This window comes from Sparus aurata, chromosome 20, assembly GCF_900880675.1.
Source record: "Sparus aurata chromosome 20, fSpaAur1.1, whole genome shotgun sequence".
NCBI classification, from domain to species: Eukaryota; Metazoa; Chordata; class Actinopteri; order Spariformes; family Sparidae; genus Sparus; species Sparus aurata.
Genome location: NC_044206.1, coordinates 6260694 through 6281537, shown reverse-complemented (window position 1 = coordinate 6281537; position 20844 = coordinate 6260694). Strand labels below are relative to the sequence as shown.

The 20844-nt window shown below is 40.5% G+C and overlaps 1 protein-coding gene across 6 annotated transcripts in view; it reads right to left on the bottom strand.

Annotated features, from left to right (window-relative positions):
• Positions 1-563: 563 nt before the first annotated feature.
• abcc3 (ATP-binding cassette, sub-family C (CFTR/MRP), member 3) overlaps positions 564-20844 on the bottom strand; it is a 63205-nt gene continuing 42924 nt past the window's right edge. Inside the window, exons 13-31 of one of the 6 annotated variants that reach the window (XM_030399722.1) lie at positions 20055-20201; positions 19882-19969; positions 19497-19563; positions 19284-19410; positions 18945-19121; positions 18538-18705; positions 16919-17102; positions 16689-16797; positions 16309-16465; positions 15140-15347; positions 14306-14616; positions 8274-8473; positions 7056-7182; positions 5550-5651; positions 4874-5020; positions 4625-4783; positions 3682-3848; positions 3363-3557; positions 564-1151 (exon numbers count right to left, since the gene is read on the bottom strand). In XM_030399722.1, the coding sequence (XP_030255582.1) occupies positions 1040-1151; positions 3363-3557; positions 3682-3848; positions 4625-4783; positions 4874-5020; positions 5550-5651; positions 7056-7182; positions 8274-8473; positions 14306-14616; positions 15140-15347; positions 16309-16465; positions 16689-16797; positions 16919-17102; positions 18538-18705; positions 18945-19121; positions 19284-19410; positions 19497-19563; positions 19882-19969; positions 20055-20201 (2952 nt within the window). In that variant the 3' untranslated portion in view covers positions 564-1039. Of the gene's footprint in view, positions 1152-3362; positions 3558-3681; positions 3849-4624; positions 4784-4873; positions 5021-5549; positions 5652-7055; positions 7183-8273; positions 8474-12373; positions 12688-14305; positions 14617-15139; positions 15348-16308; positions 16466-16688; positions 16798-16918; positions 17103-18537; positions 18706-18944; positions 19122-19283; positions 19411-19496; positions 19564-19881; positions 19970-20054; positions 20202-20844 lie in introns of those variants that run through there. The other 5 variants (XM_030399721.1, XR_003981847.1, XR_003981848.1 and 2 more) reach the window with 5 other exon arrangements.

The window sequence follows — 20844 nt, the reverse complement described above, 5'->3', positions numbered from 1 at the left end:
CACTTCGTCTGACTCTGTATGTTTGTATCTAGTTACAATTCTTGAGTTAAAAAACTACTCCAAATATGTAAAAAAAAAAAAAAAAAAATTGTAACTACAAGACAAGCAGAGGGTTTAACTGTCATAACCCTGACGACATATGTCCTATAACCGCTAGACTGACCTGGATGTATTAAATCATGACGATTGTTACTATACAATGCCAACAGTAATTTCAAGACAGCACACAAACATTGTTCTTACTCTTTTTTTTAATAAAGGCATTTTTCATCTTTCATATTTTGGTGGTACAGAATTCAAGTTTTTTTTATAGATTTGGTTCACAAAAGAATCACATATTTAACTTGAGCAAACTTCCCTAGATGAAACAATTCTTTAAAAAGTAACTTAAATAATGGTACAGTACAAAAATAAGTGGGTGTATCACAAAAGTGTAGGTTTTTTTTCTTATGAGGAAAGTACAGTGGCACAGTATTTGTCTTGGTACAAAAAATAAAATAAAAATCTGTCTTTCTTTTTCTTCCTTCCTTCCTTCCCCCCTCCCTTCCCCCCTCCCTCCCCCCCTCCCTTCCTTCCTTCCTTCTTCCTTCCATCCTCTATTGATTGTTGTGCAGCAGACAGCTGATTTAAAAAACGATACATTCACTGGCTTTTTTTCATCCCACTGGCAGAAGGCACTAAAGTGCAGAATTGGACCAACTAGTACTTGCACATATGGCTTGTTTTTTTCCTATTGAGATGCCAAAGCGATTTGTGTTTCCCACACAGGACATTATAGTCAGTGCAAGAAACTTAAGACAATCACAAAAGGGGATGTCCTCTTTTAAATGTCCTGATGTGGGTTCAAGCAAAATGTTTGCAACTGCTAATTCATCCACGTCTGCAAAGGAGCTCAGGCTAAATTGAACAACAGCAATAAGTGCCCTGAAAGAACGGTACTCTTCAGTTCCACTGCCAGCTCTGATGTTCAGAGTCGCACTGAACTAATCTGAGCTGATCCTCGACCCTGGTTTGTAACATTGGGACAAAAAAGGCAGTTCTACTGTGTCAGTCCTGCATCCTTAGCCATGCTGTAGAAGATTCCTCTCTGCGATATAAGGTTTGTAGGAGTATCAAACTCTGCTATCTGTCCCTTGTCCAACACCAGCACTCTGCAAGAAGAGAGAGAAGAGAATGATTTACAAAGCCTGAATCATAATCATAACAATGCTAAAAAGGCTCAAGGCTCAATACATTAAAAGGGTGGAATTAGAGCAACAACGAATAGTCGTTCCATCGATTTGTGGATTGAAAAGCTGGTCCAGCTTCTTACATGTAAGGATGCACTTTTTCTTTGGCTTCTGAAATGGTAAATGAAGATTCTTTGGGTTTGAGACTGTTGGCGGTCAAAAGAAGCAATTTGTAGATGTAATGTTACGGAAATTGACCTGCTGGGATAACCTGCTGAGCAATTTTCTAAAGTATTTGACAATTTTGACACTCACAAAATGAAAGTGACTGTTAAAGTGATGGCTTCCAACCCTAACCCAGAAATACTGTAGGAGTTGGTTGACCCAGACTGGGTCACATGTGTAGACCACATGGTTAAAGAAAAATGGTAAAATATCAGAATTGTATGACAGCCATTTCACTATTCTTGCCTGCTTCTTAAGGTGAAACCTTTTGCAGGTCTTGAACCCCAAGTGCTACCATGGTCCACTGGTTTAGTGTCTGCAGGTAAGACTCACAGTTTTGAAGTTTTTATTTGAAACTTATGTGTATTCAATTTGTATCCTGAGTAAGTACCAAACCATTTTAAAAGGGACTGCAAAATATAATCTGCAAATAAATGTGCCTTATATTCAGTGTCCCCTCATTATATTCCCATTAATCTCTGGATCTTCCCTTATCACCAGAGCTAAAGGTTCTATAAGGTATACAGAAAGGGTGGGGCTGAGTGGACAAACCTGGCAACACCCTTTCTTTAAACTGATTGATTGGCACATTCGCCCATTAATTCTTCTGCTACCTGTATGTGATGCGTATATTGACCTACTGCATTGTACTGATCTCTTATCAGAGCCAAATTGCTCGAGTAATTGAGAGAGAAAACGCTGATTAGTGTTGCACCTATTTCTTCCTTAATTACATGATCAACCACATGCAGCGTTGTCCTGTTTATCATAGATTTTATTTAGTTCCTGTTGAATACATTTGCTGCACCCCAGTAAGCAAATTTATTAGCTGAGCATAAAGAGTTAAATAATTCACTAACCTGCCCTTTTTAAAGTTAGCAAGCTGGAAGATTTTATACCTCGATTTCACTGAGAGTTGTGTGCTGGAACTAGTTACTGGCAAAGCAAGCGACTTCCCGGATTTGCTGCTGATTGCTTGAAAACCATATGATGACAACAAGACACCAGGGAGTCATTGCTCCCGAGCAAGAAACAATTCCAGCACATAATCCTGTTGCAGAGTCAGGACTTTTAAATCATGTTTATCCGCTGTTCCTTGTGTGGAAATGACCAAGTTGAGATACACTTATCATTTCTGCAGCAGGTAATGTCATTAATATGTTCCTAATCAAGGACGTATTTCACCCCTGATCAATTATATGACCCTTCCCACCCGCTCCATGGACTGAGATCCACACGTCACTTTTACACATAGAAGGACCCGCAGCAGCTCTGATATATCAGTCTAAATATCAGTGTATTTTCTCATATGCAGTCAAACAGCTGTTGATGGGGGAGAGGATTATGAAATGGCAGGAACAACTCCTTTGTACTGGGTGCTTTACTTTGCATCCAGATAATCCACTGTTTAACAAGCAGAAGGTAACTGGACATGCCCTAAATGCACTAGCGCCTTGAACTTTGGACCGTGTGCAGTAGATCATTTAAATAGGGGCTAATAAGTTAAAGTAAGTGAGAAACACAGAAGGTAAAACATTGTTTGTTTACAAGACAACTACTAGAGTACTGTGATAGTGATTTAGTATTGACCTTCTTACACTTTAGGGAGTTGAGAGAAACAAAAACACAAATATAATAAATGACGATGATAAATTGGATTAACAATAATCTCTATTTTTAATTCATTTATAACATCAGTATGTGATGTTCCTTATTCATTAATACGTCACTGCACGGTGGAACCATTCTGCAATTTTTCTTCTACTTCAGCTTGTGATGTCCTCCATAAGAGCAGAATGCTTTTGAACATCACAGAGAAGGTCTGAAACCTTATTATCATCACTGCTCTTTATGTACTTCTTCTAGCTTTGTTTTGCTGATGAAGAAATACGTGCCTGTGCTTTCTTTACAAGAAGATATATACCTGCAGTTTAAACCAAGTGTTCATATAAAGTGTATATACTGAACCTTGTGTAGTCCATGATTGTGTTGAGTCTATGAGCAATAGTGAAGACGGTGCAGTCCTCAAACTGAGTCCGAATAGTGGACTGGATGAGATCATCTGTCTCCAAGTCGATAGCAGCAGTGGCTTCATCCAAGATGAGGATCCTGGTCTTCCTCAGGAGAGCTCGAGCCAAACACACCAGCTGCCTCTGGCCCACACTGGACACACAACAATACATGACACATTCAGAACACAGCGCCGCAGAGAACCTTCAGCTTATCTGCTGACAACAAATAGTTGTCCAATCACTGGTTTGCTACATTTCGTCTCCTCTGAACCTACCTGAGGTTCTCTCCTCCCTCTGCACACTCCAGCTCCAGTTTTGCCGGCTGGTTGCTGACAAACTTCTGAAGGTGAGAATGTTCCAGAGCTTTCCACACCTCTTCATCACTGTACCTCTCAAAGGGGTCCAGGTTCATCCTCAGTGTGCCTGAGAAAAGCACAGGCTCCTGTGGCAGAGAGAAGACTGTGAGTATAACCAACAACCAGATACAACTCTGACAAGGGCAATTCTTCATCTTTGATATTTTAGCGGCTTGGTAGTAGTTTCAGTAAAATTAAAGCGCTTTTTCTTATCAATTTTCAGTTGTTTGACTTATATTCAAAGGTGATAGATGAGAGATTTAAGCTTCTCATATTTGCACAGCTAGCAAGCTATTATTCTGATTCCTTACTTGACAATGCTGATGAGCCACACTGTTCACCGTTTTGTGCTTAAACTTAAACAAATTAAGCTGTTGCTCAAAACTGCAAAACTGTACAATGAAGTATGACTCCTTTAGAATCTTCAAATTATACATCATCCCCCAGGAGCTTGAGAAGTCATAAAGACACCTACGTGGTCTTTCAAAATTTGCTCAAGTATTTGTGTTATAAGACTAGTGTCTAAGAGCATTGGGTGTTACTGATCACAGCAGAGGGTGTAGCAGTGAAGTTGTCTAGTGGCAATACATGTACAGTACAGGCTACAGTTTTACCATGAAAACAAACTCTGCAGCTTCTCCATACACAAGAGGAACATGTGTTTTGAAGAGATAGCTATCAATATCCACGCTAATATCCACACTATCACTATCGATGCCGATGCTGTTGATCATGATAGCATGGCAATCTGGCTGCCATGGTGGTGGGTTACATTTGACTGTTAACCATGGCCTTGTTGTCGATTTTATTCATTTTTCATCATCACTTGTCTTTTGTGAATTGTGTATGGATGTTTGTGTACCTGTGGAATGATGGTGAGTTTGGACCTCAGGTCATGCAGGCCAATCTCGGCTATCTTCACTTCGTCGACGGTGATCTCTCCTGCTGCAGCTTCCAGTAGCCTGAAGAGACAGAGCGTCATGGAGGACTTGCCGGCTCCTGTACGACCCACGATACCAATCTGTGCAGGAACACACACACAGCTGTGATTAATGAAGCCGTCCCGCCGACCCAATATTGCTTATTGATTGCCTCGTCACCCCCTCTCTACCTTCTCCCCTCCTTTGACATTCAGTGTGAGTCTTTTCAGGACGAGGTCCAGTCCCTCTCTGTAGCGCACACTGTAGTCGTGGAACTCCACGTTACCCTCCATCGGCCATTCAGGTGGGGGCTTCTTATCCTCCACCTCCCAGGGGGCCTGTGAACACGAATGCAGCGTTTCTGACCAGGAAAACTTTCTGAACAACTCATTAGCCTGCTTGGTTTTCAGCACAACTGATTTGTTCATCATTCTGTGTGTGCAGAGTCACTCAGAGCTGCCAAACATTTATGTCACCTCTGGGACACACTGGATGCTCCAAACAAAGGCTTTCACTAATAACTATACCAGCTTCAGAATGGGCACACACTGCTGAACGATGGCTGCTGTACAGTACGCTGTGTACAGATGTGTATCAGAGGGGCCCTTGTTGGCACCAGGTAATCTCACATTTCTGGATCTAGTTTTAGTTTATAGGACCTGTGTTGTTTGAGAACATGCCTTGGCAGCAGGACAGTTTCTCGGAATGTGGGTAAATTTTTAGCTGTAGCACAAAGCCAACACTATTTTGTCTCTCTGGAAAGCAAACACACGCACAGCCCAATTTTCTATGTTCTCACACACACACGCGCACACACACACACACACACACACACGCACACACGTAGAGTAGGTACCACCAGATTACCTCTGTTTTTGTCTCAGAGTACTCTTTCACTCTCTCCACTGCAACGATGTTGTTCTCCAGATCTGAAGACATTCGCACCATCCAGTTCAGAGACATGGTCACCTAAAAAACACAACACACTAGAATGTATTTCAGTGCTCCCCAGTAGGTACTTCTGCTGCTGCCTGAGGCTATGTGGAAAGGTTATAGAGCAGTACCAAACATTTGAAAATAATAACATAGAAAATAGACACAAATCTGGTAATAAAGGTTCATTCGTGCTGACTGAAACCTACATTAATAGATTTTTTTGGCCACTTGTGGGCAGCAGAACACAACACTGACAGCTTAGGAAAAATTGATAGAGCGAACTTGATAGCACAGTTAATACAGAACAATAAGATACATTTGGAGTCATGTTTCTGGTAGGTCTCCATGTTTCATCTCCACAGCACTGTGTGAGCATTGAAGAAAACGTTTGCTGCACCACATGTATTCTGGTATAGGGGGAAAAAAGCTCTGCCTTCTTTGTATTTCTTTAAAACAATCACTTAACCCAGAATGCAGTTAAGGTGACGCTGCAAAAGGGTGTCGGAGGTCGTTTGTTTGTGATTCCAGAAGTAAATACAAATCTGTAGTTTTCATTTGCACTTTCATTCAGTTGATCTGTGCTCAACAGAAGTCAAAGATTGCGACCTTGGACTTGCACACTCAGAGACTTGAGATTTGACTTGGGACTCGCCCTCAAAAGATTCAAGACTTGAGATTTAGGACTGTGACTGTTAAGCAACACAGACAACAGTTACCATTGAAATGTTCTGTTCAGTAAGAAAAGAACTGAAGATAAACAATAACTCATATTGTCACACAAAGAAAGGAGCCAGCTTTCACATATGGTAAATATTTATGTTCGCTGCATAGCCTCGGCACATGGGACGCGAGCTCTACCAACTGAGCTAAATGGCAACCCAAAATATTTATGTTTGAACAAAACTGTTCATTCACCAGTTTATGGATTTATATTTCAGATCATTTAGCAGCAAAAACATTTTGCATTTAGCTACTGTAGCTCTGTATTTATATTGCAAAGCAAAATACAGTTATTCATTTTAAGGGAAAGCGTTCATTGTGTGTATACATGCTTTGATTTACTAAAATATAACTATGCAGTGTTCTAAGCAGACTGGATGGCATGCAGCAGATGAAAGAATGCTCATTACAGCCATAAGACTTGAGACTTGACTTGCACATGCCAAGAATGATTTGTAAGCAAGTCAGGAATACCTACTCTCAAATTCCGATTATGACTAGCTTGCTTGCGAGCTACCTTGTTTACATTTGGACTGTTAGTGACCAGGCTAGTGTGAGGGTAAGTTGCACTTTTACAAATAAACATACTTAAAACAGACACCATTTACTGACCTCTCCGACGTATGACAGGACTTTCAAGGAAACTAACTTCAGCTACTGATTTATGTTGTTTGTTGTGTAAACAGTTAAATGCTACAGATAGATCATATTACGTACCTGCAGAGCGTAGGACACTGACAGACCCACAAGGCCAGGGTTGAGATTTTCCTTCCCAGTCACAGCAAACAGAGCAGCAAACAACACAATGCAGTTCCCAATGAATTCAATACGCACTCCGAGCCACCTGTATGACAGTATTACAGCGGGTTAAAGTTATGATAAATCAGATTTAATGGAGAACAGAGGAACTCAGCTTCTGTAAGTGCAGACACATTTTAATTTACGACTATAAGATTATTTCAGGCATGTTGTACTTCTGGTCAGACCAGAATAAGCTTTTGTCAAAGCTGGTGCTCTGATTGCCGATTTTGAACACCTGCAGCGAATACCAAAGTATATCACTAAAGGTCTTATTGATATTAATGAATATGAAATCCTTTTTTAAAAACAATACATCCACAGAGGATGTAGAGCGGTTCAGAACATTCAAACATTATCATAATAGTTAGTCAATAATTTGTCAGCTCCAAAATGGTTAAATTGTTTATTTCTGACAGTTGTGAGACAGTAGAGTAACACTGTTTGTATCATGCAGCATCTGTGTTTAATCAGCATCAACAGACCTGGTAGTTGTATTTTTCAAGAACAATTGGTAAAAATGGTTGATTGTATCAAGTTGAGATTAAGTGAGTATGCACCCAACATACTGTACTGTGCTAAAGTTAGGTAGCTAGTGCTAGCAAAGTTACCACTAGCTAGCGTTAGCAACATTAATTTTAGCTACCTAGCATTGGTGACATTGACCTTGGATTGCTAGCCTGAGCAACGTTAAATGCAAAAAACTGTCAACCACTTGAGGGGGCAGAGGAGCCGAACAGCAGTTATGTTATCTCTACTACCTTTAAGCAGAGATGGAAGTTGTGCTGAAAGACTTGTGTAAGCTCTCTATACTTAGTATAGAATAGTACTTAGTTAACACTGCAGCAAGTGGAGTCATATTTTGCTCCTGTGGGTGAGTTTATACACTATACTGTTACTTTAATATACTGTTTTTACAATAGTTGTACATCTATCCATTTGTATCCAGCGCCATTTTGGTCTTTGCACCTTAATAATGCCTCTTTGGAATCGAATACACATTTGTGAATTAGTCTGGTGATGCCAGGCTAATCTAGCATGTTATATCTTGTCACTAACACCAAAGTATATATATTTACGGTGCTGATATGACAGTGGTGCTGCTGCTGTTCTGCTGAGCTGAAACAGGAAACTTACCTGTTGGACACTATACCAGGGTAGTAACTCTTTTGGTTGTCATCCACTTTCATATCACTCATCAGAATAAAGGCAGAGTGCCTGCCATAGGCTCGGATTACACTACAGCCAGTGACGGTCTCAGAGAAATGGGAGTATATGGGAGAGCGGCTGACTGACTCCAGGCGCTTTAGCTGCCGAGACGTTGCGACGTAAAATCTCTACAGAGGTCGAGAAACAAACACAACATTACAACTGAACAAGTCTTCTCAGATGATCAGATATTCAAAAACATTTATGATGCACACAGATGAGCCCACACACATACACACACAAACACACGCTGAGAAATAAAGGAAACCTGTATGAACAAAACACCTGCAGTGCTCATTTAATATTCCAGTTCATGCATTTTTGATAAGATGCCAACCAATGGCACATTCACTGCTCAGAGGTGTTAAGTTCACCTCAGTCTTACACAAAATTTAATGATGTTAAACTGCAGGTGTTTTGTTTTTATCACACATATTTCTGCAAAACAATGTTTTGGCCTGATAAAAATAATACAATTACTTTAAAAATGTTAATAGCTTAGTTCCCCATTGCATCTACAGGTGTGGTCAAAAGTTTACATACACTTGAACAGAACTTTGTACGTATATCATTACAGTCTTGAGTTCCAATGATTAAGAGAACTCCCACTTCTCTGTGATGAAATGAGTCAAACACATACTACTTGTTAACAAAAACGTTCATTAAGTCTGGTCCAAAAGAGGCGTCACAGTACAGATCATAACGTTAAGATCTGTGTGGTATTTTCAACGTGTTTCCCCCGATGTCCACCTACTAATCTAAACATGTACACGCTGACTGTTTATAGTCATATGGATGCAGTTATAATGTGTTGTGATTGAGACCATGCATTCTGAAAAAAAAGTGACATTTTCTGCACTAAATTACATAATTACAAAATCACCATCAGTAAGCAGGTCTGAGTCTCTAATTTGTGGAGAAGGATGCTGTTTTCTGGGTGGGCTTGAAGGGCTGACCATCGCAGTGATTTTATTTGAGACAGTAACTACAACAACACACATGTGGAAGGAGACAAACACATGGTGAGCCAAAGTTTTTGCCAGGGACAGACAGTGTTTTTCTGGCAGATATGTGACAAAGAGTCGGTAAGGACAGACAGGATGACAGACACTTCTCCACGTATAACTGGCAACTTATTTGAGGAATTAAAATAACACAAAGACCTTACTGTGGTTTGGTCATTGCTTTGTGGATATTTTCTCTTTTATTTGATGAGTGAAGGATCTGTTAAGTTATCGGACTGTAAGCACCATCAGATCAGCACGCCCCCACTCTGCCATTCCGGCTTAACACATTCACCTTCTATTCTAATACTACCTCCGGATCAGAGCCGTAGGGAAACTGTCCCCCATCTCTGCATATGAAACTTTCACACAGAGGACGATGCAGAGAATCGGCGCATGATCCCCGCATTCAAAGGGCAGTGTCAATGGGGCTTCAAATGTGCTACTTCAGATCAATGCTGAGCTACTTAGACTTTCCCATTATGATGTTTTTGGCTGGGTCTAATTAATGTATCAAACTATCCCTATTAAATTGGGCCGAGAAAAGTCATCAGCTCTCAATCATAATCATACAGAAGTTAAGAGCTCATGCTACAATGCTACAAAAATATAAATTTGCATGTATTTGACCCAGCAGATTTGGTCATATTTTCAGAAGACCTATCATAAATTTATTTTATTATACCAAACTTCATGCATGTTTTTTGTGACAAAGTAGTATGTGTTCCACTCATTCCATCACAGAAAAATAAGAGTTGTAGAAACCATTGGAACTAAAAACTGCCATAATATACATTTTCTTTAAAAGTGTATGGAAAACTTTTGACCAAAGTACATGTGCCATCATATTAATGTAGTGAGTGGTTTGGCTTGTATTAGAAGAAGTTTGCCCCAAGGGCATTATAGTGAAATGATGCAGAAAAGATAAAGGGCCATGCAGGATGGATGCCATGACAAAACAATAGCAAAACAATGAGCTTGTGTCAGTACAGCTGATTTTAGTCATTTGTTTGTCCGGTTAGTTTAAACATTGAAGTGAGCACACAGACCCGAAACACCCCATGAATCTCTGCTCCAAAATCTCTTTACCTGAACATTTTTTTTACTGATTTTTGACTGATGACTTCAAGTCAAGATAACCTGTGTTTCAAAGCTAACATCTTTATAAGTGTAATTATGTGTTGGCAAGTAAACTGAACTTCAAGAGTCAATTTGGTGGATGGACTATTTAACGAGATGTTATAGGAGAAATATGCAAAACTGTGCCAACTTGACGTCAAGTACAAGAGTGTGTTTTGATCACTACAAATTGGATTATCAAATCTTAAATGGCCATTATCATACTTTTTCAAACTCTTTATCTTAACTTGATGCAATACCTATAAACACAAAGAATTGGTTGTGTCAGAATTAAATATTCCGATTCACACTCAAAATTCTAAATCATGCAATTATTTAGCAAAAATGAATGTTGGATGATCTGGAATTTGCCTTGTTATTGGTACTACAGCAGGGCTCAGCAATAATAGTTTTAATGATTGCCAGGTTACCATTGGTAACCATCTGAGAAACTGGAAACCATCTCATGGTCTTTTCATTGCCATCAATGGCAACCATGTTTTTAACTTCCTTTTCTGACAATAAAGTGGGTCTACATGCTATATAAATACACAGCCCTGTAAAACTGTGCCTTCAGAGAAGTTGTCAGGACGTTATGATGTCACAGCTATACAGTCATCGCCCTCGGCCACACCACTAGCACGGTTATAGTTGGAAAAAACACCGGCAGAGTCAATGTTACGATATGCTGAGTGGTGCCTGCTCATGTCTGTGAGAGCTACCCAATCAGAGCAGACTGGGTTTTTCGGGCAGGGGGCCTTAAAGTGACACTAAAACGAAACGTTTAGAGAAAGGGTGAATAGAAGTGCTGCAGCAATTATGACAGTGTGAGTGAAGATTAAATGGTTGTTGTTTTTTTCATATCAAAGCATACTAACATTTTCAGAAAATATTAACCTGAAAAATGGCATAATACTGGACCATTTTCATATTTAAAAAATAAATGACAGAAAAAAGGAAATCGTGCACCCCAAAGCAAAACAAAATATCAGTGTTTGTTGCATTAATGAAATTGAAACACTGTCCCAAAAATGCTGCTGTTAAAGTCACTAGGCAGGTGATGATTTAAGTTCTGCGAAGTATCAGATTTTGTTTATTTACTGTAATCAAGCTTTTAAATATTCCTTTATGTCCCATATGATTAATAAGCATATGATTGTGGAGTATCGTAATCAATACAAAATATATGGTGACTAAAAATGGTGTCCATATTTTTAGTTTCAGGAACCAAGAGCTGATGCCTGGTATCCACTTATAAAAGTAAGAGCTGAGCCCTGTGTAATGGTGAACATTACAGACAACAACTACTGTCAGACAGAGCTTCTCCTGTGGCAGAAATAACCTCATTAAATCTCAGTGGGCAGAAGTTGGAGCAAGCCTTACTTGCAAACAGGTCCCTCCTGCCCGTCTAATGATCTTAACAGATGTATGATAAGAAATGATCTTATCTGACCCATTGTAGAAAGGAGTTTGCAGAAAGTTTAGTAGCAAATCAACAGTCGACTGGACATTGTACTCCCTGTCTAAATGAGATTAATCTACAATTCAATAAACCTAGTGTGATTGTTTCTGCCTCCAGAGCAGCCCTGCCTCTGAGGATTAATGGAACAAAATTAGAATTTTAATTTTAATTAATTAAATATTATGTTTTTTTTTTTTATTTGATATCCTTAAAAGATGATTGGTGTCACCAACTGATCCAAGACTAGAGCTTCCACAGTCTAAAGCTACAGGCTGGCCGCTGATCCACTGCCAGCTAGGCCTACTGGACCAAACTACACTGCACCTACAGCACTAGAACAGCAATGATCTACACTTTAACCACATGCAACAGTCTACCAGCACACACACTCAACATCACATGCATGTCATATTAATGAGTTAGCAGACTTGTTTCCTATTTACCTGAACCCACCAATAGAACACCATTAATGGGGCTATGACTATGAGGAACATTGGGGTGAGGGCAGAGCATATGAGCAGCACATTCAGTGTGTACCAGAAAGTGCGCATCCATATGTCAATATTTTCTGGGATGTGAGCGTCTATAGCGTCCACGTCTTTGCTGAAACGGTTTAGTAACCGCCCAGTGGGGGTGCTCTCGAAGAAGGCCTGCGGAGCTCGCAGGACCCCCTGAAGCATGTTGCAGTGCATGAGCTTGGCTGCCTGCAGCATACTGTAGGCCCGGCACAGCAGGCAGTTAACCAACAACAGCACACCTGTGAGAAGGGGGGAGGGGAGGGGGAGGGGTCAAGCGTGACAACACAACAACACCTGTGTTAAATAGGTCAGGAGCCGTTCGGTTGTCTAATGAAATGGCAGCTTCCAGGGTCACTACAGACTTCAGAGACACATTCAGGACTTGATTGTGGCTTTTTTTTAAAAACCATATGAGACCAAAAGTAAGATGGAGTGCTGTGTTTAGGTGTGTGCTTCCACCAATTAGCAAACATACTAAACACCAGTTCCAATATTAACAAAATGTGTGCTCTAAACAAAGAGAAAACCAAAGATGCATCATTTCTTGCAGGCCAGCACAGTTCCCTGAAAGCAGAGGGGGGCAAAGTGGTACAACTCTGGTATCAGAAAAAAAAAATTCTAGTCTACTACTGTCATCATAATGTCTCATGACTTGAGGCTACACATGGCCACTCACAAGGGATTATAATATCTGCAGAAGTGTGAATTCAGTCCAAACAGCTGCCTCCTATGGGTGTCACACATTAGCAGCAAATATGTTACATTATATATGGCTACAATGACAAGATTCAACTGAACTTGTGTCAGTTTCCTGAAAATGTTTCAACTTCCCTTCAACAAACTGAAACAAGTCCACTTTTGTACGCCATAGCACTTAGAATTACAATGACCTGGATGACTTCATCAGCATACACTGATGAGAGTGGTGTTGATTGGGAATGACTGATGTGAGCGACTACTTTAACTTAATTCATTCATGTGTTTGTCCTAATTAGAGCTACGCAAATCCAACATACAAGTAATACGTGAAACTTGTCGAAACATTTTTCACATAAGGTAGAATGAGGCCAAGGAATGTTGTGGCAGTAAAAAGCCTAAAGCTCGCTATAACCTTTTGTACATGTCACTATCTTCTTTCTTGCAGGAAGTACTGAATGATAACCACTGACTATAAACCAAAACATTTTCGATTACAAGAACCCCAGACACTCTGTGACAAACTACCTGGAGTATGGACAGCCAACTACTCCTCTACTTTCAAAAAACACATAATTCTCATGTGCAATACACAGTAGTGACGTTAACAGCTCCATAGACATTACTTTGTAAACCCTAAATCAAATCCCTGTCACACTCTCTTACAGTAAAGACCCATTACACTAAGTAGATCCAGCGGTAATAACACTCCACCACTAGAGCGAGGTTACAGATAAGTGAAGCCTGAGTAAAATTACTTCTGATAATTGGTACACCAAGATCAGGCTTTACATTGAAGTAACTTCCCTATATTGTATGCATATTGGGGCTGGCTGTGTTGCTCAACATTAGTGTGTGTTTGGGTGTGTGTGTGTGTGTGAAAGCAGGCTGCGGGCAGGACAGGAAGTGTTTTGGCTGCGGAGAGAGCAAAGAAAACGTATGATTGAAAAGGAGGTAATCACAGCCCCGGACGCTCGTCAGGAACAACATCACAGTCTATAGAGAAACAAAAGCCAAAACTGGAAAGTAAAAGAAAAAAAAGTTGCTGCACCGAGTTGCATGCGGCATGCCATTCCAGGAAGAGGAAGAATCAAAAAAAAAAAAAAAGAGGAACATGAAGTTAAAGAGGATCATCTGACGTAAGAAAAGTTTCCCGAGTACCTGGACAAATATGTATATGAAAGCCAGGGGTGCAATGACAACGGCAAAGATAGGTGTGCTGGAAATGATAACTATAATGGTGGAGAGAGACACGAAGACGGTGCCCAGCAACATGAGCACGGTGGCTGGGAGAGCCTCGTCTATGATGTAGATGTCCTTGGAGAAGCGGTTGATGATGCGTCCTATAGGCGTGGTGTCAAAGAAAGACTGGGGCGTGTGAAGTTTGTTGACCAGCAGATTATTGTGCAGCTTCTTGGCTGCACCGATGTTTCCCATGGCTAGTGTGAAGGAAGAAATCATAACCAGGATACCTGAGGTGGGGATGAACCAGAGGAGTGGGAGGAGTAAGATAGTGAGAGGAAGGTTAAAATGTGGAATGAGAAAGCAACGGAATTACTAGTAGACACAGGAAGTGTCTTGTCCTGAAAGTAGAGATGCAACACTGTAAAAGAACAGCAGTCGTCAACATTACCCTCCACATCCACAGCCTCCACGCACTCAAACAACACAAAACAGCAAACAATATCAATGCATACTTATAGTTGCATGTAGATGTAATGTGTGTGTATTAAAGCTATCTCTGGTGAATACCCTTTAAGCCCAAAGCATCCGAGTTCTCACCTGAGCTCGTTTTATATATAAAGAAACCTTCAAAATGGCTAGCCAGCAAATACATTCACTTGATTTCGACAAACTCTCCAACTAGAAGCTGCGTGGATGGAAGAAACATCGAACTAGTTCAGGTTAAAAAATGATTGTAACACCTTGATGTGGAAGCACATTACATTAACCCTACTTCATTCAGTTCTTACTGTAACAATTAGTGTTTCTTACCTTGTGCAATGCCCAGTGCTGCGTACACCCCCACCCTCATATGAACATTCTCCTGAGTCTGATTGTTTGAGGCGTCATTAGTCCACTGGCTGAGCCAGATGTTTGCTCCGATGGATGCGGCGCTCTGACAACCATACAGGAAACAGATGAACACCGACAACAGAGGTCCCACCGCCTTGATGTACTCCAGGTACACCTTTGCCTTCACCTGGTTAGAGTAGTTAACGGACAAAGATCACTACCATGTTTTTTTATGTAGATAATTGGTCTTTTTTTTTATTTTAGGTTTCTTGAAAATAACGGTGTAATAGTGTGAAATCGCATGAGAAATAGTGTCAATTCAAAGTCAAATTCTGTTGAAAATTCAAATTCTGTTAAAATTAATAACATTTTCTTTTTTTTAAATAATCATAGTTGATCATGTATGGATCTTTTACACAGGTGTAACATGTTTACACACGTTTGCTAAATCATATAACTATAATTATTGCTATATAACTTATTGTTAATAAGTGTGGTATTTCTTCAATAATTTGTATTATCAAAAATTAATGCTTGGATGAGTTTCTCTTTCTCATGTGTTTTATTTTTTTCTTGTTGCTCTGAGTGTTCAAAATCATTTTGATGGTACAGTGTCTTGCAATCGGATTAATGGCCTCTGTCACAGCCACTCTATTACTTGTTTCTGAAATATGTATCTTCGGTGAGAGGGTAGGATCAAAGTGATACATACATTTTTACTTCAAGATACAAGTTTTCTTGCTATGACATCATTCATTTTGTGTGTAATTAGAACCTACATTCAGCTGACAAACTGTTACAGACCTGAGATTTGTTTTTACAACTGTAGTGTTGCACTCAAACTGTGGGGGGCGTCAAATCCTACAAAATGCCAATTTCTATTTAAATGGTGGCTGAAATAAAATGCTGCAATTAAGCAAAACAATCTGAAATGTTAAGCGTTGCAAGCCCCTCCACCAAACATCCTGCACTTCTGGACTATCCACTGAGCTGTAACTTAGACCCTGGTCCCTGCAGTGTGAATGCACTCAGTTCCTCCAAAAGTTCCTAGTCTTTGAGGAAAGCTCCTCAAAGACTGTATATCTAAAAATAAAAGTAGACAGTTAAAGATATTTGCATGAGGAGAGAAGAGAGATTTGATAACCCACCCTGCCTGTTTCTGCAGTCTCTGCTTGGATGAGTTTCTGCTTCTCGTGTGGTTTATGTTTCTCTTGCTGCTCGGAGTGTTTCCTCTGGCTGCATCCGTGTCTCCTCACTGAGCGGGACTTGGGGTTCTCTCCATCTGCTGAAAGTATGCTGATCTGCCTGTAAAGAGAGGAAAAATAACGTCAATGTATGGAACTTATTCAGAGGATGCCATTTACGAACAAATCAACCAGAAGAGCATTCAAGAATATGTCCGCTGTGTGTGTTGATGGACAAATAATAATATTCAGTGGCTGTGCCCCTTATCATGTCCAAGGCAAATGCAGAATGTATGAAAAATTCTACACCTTAGAGCTAAAGAACCTAAATTCTTTAAATCTACCTGATGAAATTTCTCTTGGCTTCATTGATCGCTGGCTCGTTGTCTGCCATGTCTGTGTGGTTGCTGAGGGCATCTTCAGGGAACAATTCTCCATCTTCAATTATCTCATCTGTAACAGCATCGTGGGGATTATTAGCGTTATAAAGCTTTTTTTTTTTTTTTCAAAACAGCTCAACCATAAAAATGATGTGAGATATATGAGACAAGGGTCAAAGGAAACGTTTCTCTACCAGTGGCCTCGTCCTCCTCTATGATGTCTTCCAGGGAGTAGTTCCTGAGAAACTCAGCGAAGGCTCCATTCTGACTGAGCAGCTCCTGGTACGAGCCCATCTCTGACACCCTGCCTTCCACCATCACCATGATGTTATCCACCTGGGGCAGGAAGCTAATGCCATGTGTCACCAGAATGCGTGTCTGGAGTCAAACAACAAAATACACCTTGTTATCTCACAAACGCACCACGCAGACAGATGTCGAAACAAACCCACAGACAAACATACGCACACTTTTTATTATAATCTCAATTTTTCATGACACATTCAGTGTGTGCCTTCCCAGCAGAATCAGTTCACACGGGAAGTCAAACAGCTCTCATCAGAAATTGGCACCATAAATATAAAGAAACCACTAGGATAAACTGATAAAAGGAGCATCCTCCTGTCTTGTAAAAAGATAATATGCAACTTCTTCTACTGGAACAAGAGTGAAGCTGAACTTTACCACAATAGTACTGAGCTAAACACTAATGCTGGTATGCTGTAAAACAAGCTTGGCAGGTATAATGGTTTAAAAGTTACATGTGAAGCTCATGGGAATGTTAAGAGGTATCTGGTCATTAACTTAAATTATTGGACCTGACGATAGTGCTGAAGAAAACATCAAGATAGCCAGTTGGTCAGCAAGTTTACTGACAAGTCATTCATTTTCATGGGATCATGAACGAGTTTATCGGTCTATCCAACAGTTGTTGAGATATTTCAGTCTGGATGGAATTGGTGGAAAACAGCCGGAGAAATGTCACTAGCATATGGATGATAATCTATTCTATACTGAGCTGGGGGCTTCAAAGGAATGACCAAATGTTTCGATATTCAACCAGTCAATTATTCTGTGAACACACTGTGCATTGCTGTAAGCTAATCGTTCATCTGTGGTTTTAACACAGTGCTGTAAAAAGTGAAATAGTCACATTATTATTAGTAATGACCAAAGGTGGACACAAAGCCCAGTTCAGACCAAAGACTTGTGAAGCAACAAAACCAATTCAGAATGTTGCATGGGAAAGTTGCAGCATGACTCAGGCCGGCTGATTGCTTGACAAGCAACTCAGCTTGTCAAGTCTTGTTTTAGAACATAATGCATTGAGTCAATCAGTGCCTATTGCTTAACTCACAACTTCACTGCTTCACATTCACTTCCCACTGCTCACTCACTCAACTATACTTCTCCATCACTCTCTCTTTTACACACTCCCTTGGTAATGCACACACCTTTTATCATCGCCATTTCGTCTCAACTACAAAATGCAAACATTTAACAAGTTACTCTATGCTCGCGCACAGGTTAAGGCAGGTCAAATTATATCCAACAACAAAAAAAAACATAAATGCGTGGTTGTTGCAGCTGAGATGATCCACTGTCTCGTCTCTTAGGTGTGAACTTTTACTTTTATGCAAGCCTGAATGGTGTTCAGACTATGAGAGTCAGATTCATGAAAGGTTTATCAAGCAAAGACCATAACAAATCACCATATGGACTAATGGTAAATGTCGTACATCTACTGATAACACTGTAGTTTTTTTTCTTCTCAGTAAATCAAGATGACAACCTTGATTTCAACTCCCCTCACCTTTCCTTTTAGCAACCCCTCTGGACCAATGAGGTTGTCAAAGATGTGTTTGGCCACATGGGCATCCACAGCAGACAGCGGGTCGTCCAGCAGGTAGACATCAGTGTCACTGTACAGAGCTCGGGCCAGACTCACCCTCTGTCTCTGCCCACCAGAGAGGTTGATGCCCTGCAGGATAGAGATATGTCACCGGAATTGTGTTAATATACCATGTGTTTTTGGTTTTTTTTTCCACTAAAAGACAAAGGGTGTTTCTCAAGACACAGCCTCAATCAAATGGTGGAAAAATGTCAAGAAACTTAGAAAAGACATCAAGAATTGCTCCAAGGAAACCAGAACCAAATCTGCCACGTGGAAACACAAACAAAAAAAGTGTTTCTCAGTAACAGAAGGGAAAATGAAAGTACCTTCTCGCCTATCTCCGTCATGTCTCCTCCAGGTAGGACTTCCAAGTCAGGAGTTAAGGCACAGGCTTCCAGAACGCAGGTGTACTTCTGCTCATTGTAGGGTTTTCCAAACAGGATGTTATCTCTCAGCGTGGCATTCTGTATCCAGGCCTGCTGAGGTACGTATGCCACTGACCCCTAAGGAGAGTGTCCCGGAGAACATGGTCAGCTGATACATTGTTAATATGAGAATACTGAATGGCGTAGTTTTTAATGGATGAAAAGGTACAATAAAGACAATAAATGAATGCTGTTACCTGCTGGTATGTTAAAAACATGAAACAAAAAGTGAAGTCATACCCGAACAGAGACGTCTCCCTCCAGTTTCTCCATCTCACCCAGCAGCGCGGAGATGAGGGAGGACTTCCCACAGCCGACGTGGCCCACCACCGCCAGCAGGGAGCCCTGGGGCACCATCACGTTAATACTACAAACACACAGTAAACCGTTTTAAGAAGAGTCTCAGGGGTGACAACACAGACACATGACAGTATGTGGCTTTTCATGACATACTTGTGCAGAACAGCCGGATCTTCTTTAGCCCACGTGAATTTCCCGTTAATGACCGCCACTGAAAACTCTGTTGAGCGACAAAACGTCACGTTATTTCCTTTTGAACTGGCGCCAATGTGACAAAGTCTGTCTTGACAGGACAAAATACTAAAATACGTTTTTGAACTGTGAGTCATCCAAAAGCTCTTCAAGCTCTTAGTCACTGGGTGAGTGGGATGTGCTGACTTTGCCCTTAAGCCTTCAATTAAAAGAGCTACAAAATTAACACGAAAAAATGACGACATATAACAACAAAGCACATTTTCTCAATGTATTGCAGACATTGAGGCGTGTTTAAAGCATAAGCAACGACACAAGCAAAAATGATAAGCAGCGCTCATTCTACCTGTGCCTGTGTTCTTTCGTTCTACAGCATGTGGGTCCAGTTCATCGTGACTCAGGAAAGACTGGATTCGCTTAAGTGAGACGCTGGCCTGCAATGCAGAATAAACACACAGGCACTCAATGAAACCTGTAAATAAAAGCATACAGTAAAAGAAAATAAGAAACAGAACCTACCTGTACCATACTGCTAATGACTTGGGGCAGCATGTTGAGAGGAAACCTGAGGATGTTAAAGAGCGAGAGCGACACAAAGGCCTTCTCCGCATCCAGGACGTTGTTCTCATCCACAGTCACATACACAGCAAATGTTGTCAGGGCAACCTAGAAACACATTGGAAAACAGGCCACTCAGACAACGAGGTCTGTCAGTTTATTGGAGAGATGTACAGCAGACCATTTGCTGACGCTTCACACATTTACATATTCATGTGATTCCATCAGTGACTCATCAATGACCTCATTATCAACAGCTACTGAAATTGAGGGATACCAGTTTGATGATGGGAACACAGTTATTTACACTTGCTCTGACTAGGACTCTAAATTCAGGGACGAGAAAACACGGCAGGTGGCGGCAGGACAGACGTGAAGCAGTAACGGAGCAAGAAGAAGATTGGCTAACCACCAATTTGGAAAATCATCTGGAATATTTTCATTTTCTAAATATCTCATCTTTGAGTGTGTTTTACCCTGACGTAACGAATCAACAAATCAATAAAAGAATGAAACTTGCTTGCAGAAGGTTTACACTTATATATTTCCTGTTTAAGAAGGAAAATGGGTTTAAAAATATCTCCTTTCTCAACATTTTTTGAATTTATTTTCTTATTTAGTACACTAAAAGCTCAGAGCTCAGACCTCTCCCAGATGATACCACAGGGGCTATACTATCAGACTACTGCATGTAGTATAAAAGTGGAACCAGCTCTCTGAGAATGCCCCCCTCTTCATGAAGTCTTCTATC